This window comes from Prenolepis imparis, unplaced genomic scaffold (assembly GCF_030444845.1).
Source record: "Prenolepis imparis isolate NDT839.2.m4 unplaced genomic scaffold, iyPreImpa1.0 SCAF_1, whole genome shotgun sequence".
NCBI lineage: Eukaryota > Metazoa > Arthropoda > Insecta > Hymenoptera > Formicidae > Prenolepis > Prenolepis imparis.
This window is the reverse complement of record NW_028141159.1, coordinates 26,225,582-26,230,401: the sequence shown is the minus strand read 5'-3', so window position 1 is coordinate 26,230,401 and position 4,820 is coordinate 26,225,582. Positions and strand designations below refer to the sequence as shown.

The following is a 4,820-nucleotide window of genomic DNA, read 5'->3' as shown; positions in this document are numbered from 1 at the left end:
AAGCAGTGGTATCAACGCAGAGTACTGGTTCTCCATTCGAACGCTGGGCGAATATAGCAATTTATATTTATATAAATCATGCAACCTTTCAAAACAGTTGATGTATTCATACGGAAAGACACCTTTCCGTGTTAATAAATTGAAATTTTCGGTAGATAAATTTTGAAATTCCGATTGTAAAATTTTGAGTTTGTCTTTATTCAAAAAAGATGCCAATTTGTCGAGACTTGTTGTGAGAAATTTATATGAATCGATGAAACGTAATTTTATGCAAGCTTTCCAATCTTTGTCATCGTTGGTACTATTGACAGTTTTTGTAAATGATATATATTTTTCTTTAGTTATTGGAAGTAAATCGATTCCCCCTTCGAACGCTGTAGCTATTTCCTTAATTATGAAATGTGAGTCGTAACCGGATAAATTATGAAATACTATTGGAATACAAAAAGAGTTTTTATAATTTAAGTTGCAATTTGAGTGTGCTGGACCTCTGTACCGCCCGGTCAGATGACAATGATCGCGTACGCGTGTATCGTTATCTTGCATGAATGGTTTCTCACATATATGACAATGTGTTGCGCTATGAAATTTTTCCCGCTCGTCTGATGTTAAATTTACCATGGGGACATTAGTTGCTAAAATATTCTTTACGCGTATCGCTAAATTTTGTAGTTGTTTGGAAAACCACGAAACGCAATCTACACTACGACGAGAATAATATTCGGATAACGAATCGTCATATGAGCAATGTACATAATATGCTATACTAAATACTTGGTGATGTTGGTATAAATTCTTTTCTTCTTCCTTCTTATTCGTCTTTGTCAGCACACATTCGAGGTCTGCGTATACGACAAAAGGAAGTCGTTCTTTGCGATTAAAGTTGTTGAACGCGAGCCACTTGTCCTTATCGCTCGGTAACCGGATAGCGCAGTCATTCATCTCTCCGCAGTCTACCATATGTGACTGTAACTTGTCCTCAGACCCGAAATAATGCATACATCTGTAAAATTACAATTATAAACAATTTTATTTTATATACATATATAATTTACAATAAATATAATTTGCAATAAATATACATACCGATCGCAGATATATTTTTGACCATTATGTTTGCTCAATTGCGAGCTCACGAGCCGGGAGAGATTCTTGATGCATGTGAAATGTCCAATGTTGTTGCTGTCTTCCACGTACAGCAAGTTGATGTGTCTGACTTTCTTCTGCTCGCTGAGACGCATTGGGACAATGTTCTTTTCTTCGATACAGTAAACGTTGATGGTGATGTTATTTGCCAGTTCAAACTTTTTAATTTGATTCACAGTCACTGGAAACTCAATGTCTTGGAGATTCAGCACTGTCGAATAATGGGGATATGAAGATTCCCGTTCCACTTTTCTATCAGCAGGATACAGAGCAGCGACCACCGCCCACGCAAAACATGCATTGTCTTTAGATTGCACATTAACCACTGCTCTCTTCATCATTATTTCTCGCGGCAATTTAACATGGCATCCCGCGCGCATTGGATTATACTTGTTTATATTTACAGTTAAATTGTTTATTCGCGATAATGCCCAACCACTATCACGTTCTTGAAATTCTTCTAGCGATGCTAGTGTGGGCTCGATAACGCGGCGTTTGTACCAATCATGTAAATCGGAGGTGCGAAAGATTTCAAAGTTTTTAGTGTTGACACTTTTATTAGCGCGCTTATCGCCTGACACAAACTCACCATTAAATATAGTGTTCACTTTTACACTAGTGTGTTTTTGCAACACTTTTTGCACGTGTTCGATTACAATGTCTTTGGCATCCTCTAGAAATTGACGAGGTTCGATGTGGTTGCTGTTTTTCACCGCACCAATCAAGATGCGGCTCTCGAACGCCGTATCAATCTCTCGCCATATGAGTCCGATGTCTCGCGAACTGCTTCCGGCACCTGCGTGTACAAAACGTTTGCGTACCGAATTCTTCAACCCTTCGAGACGTGCGATTTGGGAGACAAGCGATTGTCGAACTCCGATCGGTAATCGTGGACGTTTTATTCGACTTTGTTCTTCCAGTGATTCGATGTATTCGTCACATTGCTGCTCCCACACAATATATTCTTCCACCGAATTCACCCTTGCGGCTTGCTCCAACAAACTTGCTTCCAATTGTGCCATTTTTGAGATGCTTTTGCTGAACCTCTGACAATGATACTAACATAGTATGCCTCTTTACCATCCTTTTTATTTAATCGTAGAGATCATTGGCACTCGAGTATGTTGCACTTTGTGATTTTGTTACGTACGAATGATGTATCGACCTTGAAATTGATACATTTTTACACATTTCGCGAGATTCATCTCAAGATGAGAGCGGCCGTACATTGGCGCTCGAAAATTTTAATTATGTAGCATTTTCTTGTGATTTTATTACATACGTTTTGAACACCTGGGGATGATATCATAGCAGCCGTACATTGGCGCTTGAAATTGATACATTTTTGTACATTTCGCGAGATTCATCTCAAGATGAGAGCGGTTGTACATTGGCGCTCGAAAATTTTAATTATGTTGCATTTTCTTGTGATTTGTTACATACGTTTTGAACACCTGGGGATGATATCATAGCAGCCGTACATTGACGCTTGAAATTTTGAATATGTTGCATTATTTTACATTTAATATTTCATTGAGGATGATGTCATAGCAGTCGTATATTGGCGCTCGAAAATTTTAATTATGTTGCATTATTTTACATTTAATATTTCATTGAGGATGATGTCATAGCAGCCGTGCATCGGCGCTTTGATGATTGGTTAAAAATAATTTTGTGTCAGCAATAATCCCCACCCCATTGCTTTGTATCAATAAAAATTTGTAATAATGATTTAGTATTGTATCAATCACTTATGTGAAAGGTTCTTTTAAAAATGTACTCCGCCAGCATGAATTATTACGTTCCAATACAAGAAATGTCTAAGAATACAAGTGACAAGTAAGTTTCGATTCTTTTTTTTGTCAAAATAAAGATTTTTAAATAATGATTTTTAAATAATGATTTTTAAATAATGATTTTTAAATAATTTTTATAGCATTCAGCGTGCGACTCGTATATTTGGGTGAAGATATGCTCTAACCGCAACATCCTATAAATATTTGGAAATAGGAATCAGCGTTGGAGCTGTATCATATGTGGAATTAGCTCTTGGTGATAATCGAGGCAACCACATAATATTGCCTATTGAAACATGGATATCACTAATGCGGAAACGTGCGGACATTGAACGATTTTTACAATCATCTCAAACTCCATTACGGATTCGAGATCTAACAATAGAAATTGTTAAAATATCGGATTCAAAAATTGTAAAATTAACATTATCCAATAATTTTTTATATATGAAGCCATCGACTCTATTACATTTATTTGAGTTTGAAAAATGTATAGATCATGTGTATTTCTGGCTATGTGAAAATACTCATCTTGTGAATGAAAAATTTAAACAATTTGCAACTATTTTACAACGCAATAATATTACTAATGTATGTGATGCTGTAAAAGCGATACGCGAAAAGCGATGCGTACGATAGTGAATCACTCATAGATTGTGAAATATTAACATGTGCTGTAAATGATATTCTTCACGATGTTTGTAACAAATAAAATATTTTTTATTGTTAATCTATGTTTAATTATTTCTTTCCCAATAAGATATAGCTAACAAAACTATTTCTTCGTTCTCTGGAGATTTAAAAAGTGATGAGCTAGCTGAGACATGATACTCCAGTTAGAACCAGAGAGATGTAGAATTAAAATCAAGAGGGGAGCAACATTATAATATGTGTCCCATCATAAAGTTTCTGATAGTCTTGAATGTAAAATGGGTAGAGAAGTTGTGATGGATAGAGAAGATGTGGTGGATGATGATGATGTGATGAATGATGATGAGATGATAGTGATTGATGATATATCAGATGTTGATGATATATCAGATGTTGAAATGGAGCGTGAAAAGGTATTAAGATATAAAGTTGAGCCAGTAACTTCGGTAGTGAAGTTGTTAAAAAATCGTGAAATTGGTCAACGAAGTCCTAATGCAAAATCGTTGCATCAGTTTTTACGAGATCGTGAAAAGGAAACATTGAATGCCTGTTCGTGCAAGCATGCGTGTTTTATGATATATCCCCTATATTGTCCTCCAAAAAAGCGCAAGCTTCATCATGGCATTTTTTGGAAGATGTTCCATTGGGTGGACTAATATTTACGCGTCCAATAAATCTGACGTCAAAAGGCTGAGATTATCATGTAAGTTATAAATTAAATTAAATATAAATCAAATTATCTATTAATTATAAATTCTTAATAACATTTTCTGTTATGCAGGAGTCCCTGCCCAGCAGTCGCCGCCGCTTCTCGCAGCATCTCGCATTCGGCCGCCCAACCATTATCCAGCCACTTAAAGTTCATATTTTATATTTTATATACTTTTATTTTTGATTATATATTTTATATTACATTTTATTTTATATTATATATTTAAAATTTTTTAAATTTACACACACACACACACACAAACATTTTGTAAAATACACACACACACACAGTTATAAATAAAAATTATTTTAAATATTAAAAATATAGTTTATTTTAGAATAGGTCCTCTCTCCTTTCCTCCTATTAAAATCTTATTAATTAAAATTATTATAAATATTATAAAAAAGTCTCTCTCGCGTCCGCCTCTCGCGCTCTCCTTCGCTGCATCAGCTCTCGCGCTCTCCATCGCCGCATCATCTCGCAACATCTCTCTCTCGCTCTTGCATATACGCCTC

At 35.5% G+C, this 4,820-nt stretch overlaps 1 protein-coding gene across 1 annotated transcript in view; it reads left to right on the top strand.

The window, feature by feature from the left end:
• The window catches only part of LOC145938599 (uncharacterized), a 7,064-nt gene extending 2,613 nt beyond the window's left edge, over positions 1–4,451 (top strand). The window contains exons 2-3 of the mRNA XM_083042354.1: positions 3,880–4,118; positions 4,375–4,451. Coding sequence (XP_082898480.1) covers positions 3,880–4,118; positions 4,375–4,451 — 316 coding nt within the window. The remainder of the gene's footprint in view (positions 1–3,879; positions 4,119–4,374) is intronic.
• Positions 4,452–4,820: the final 369 nt, after the last annotated feature.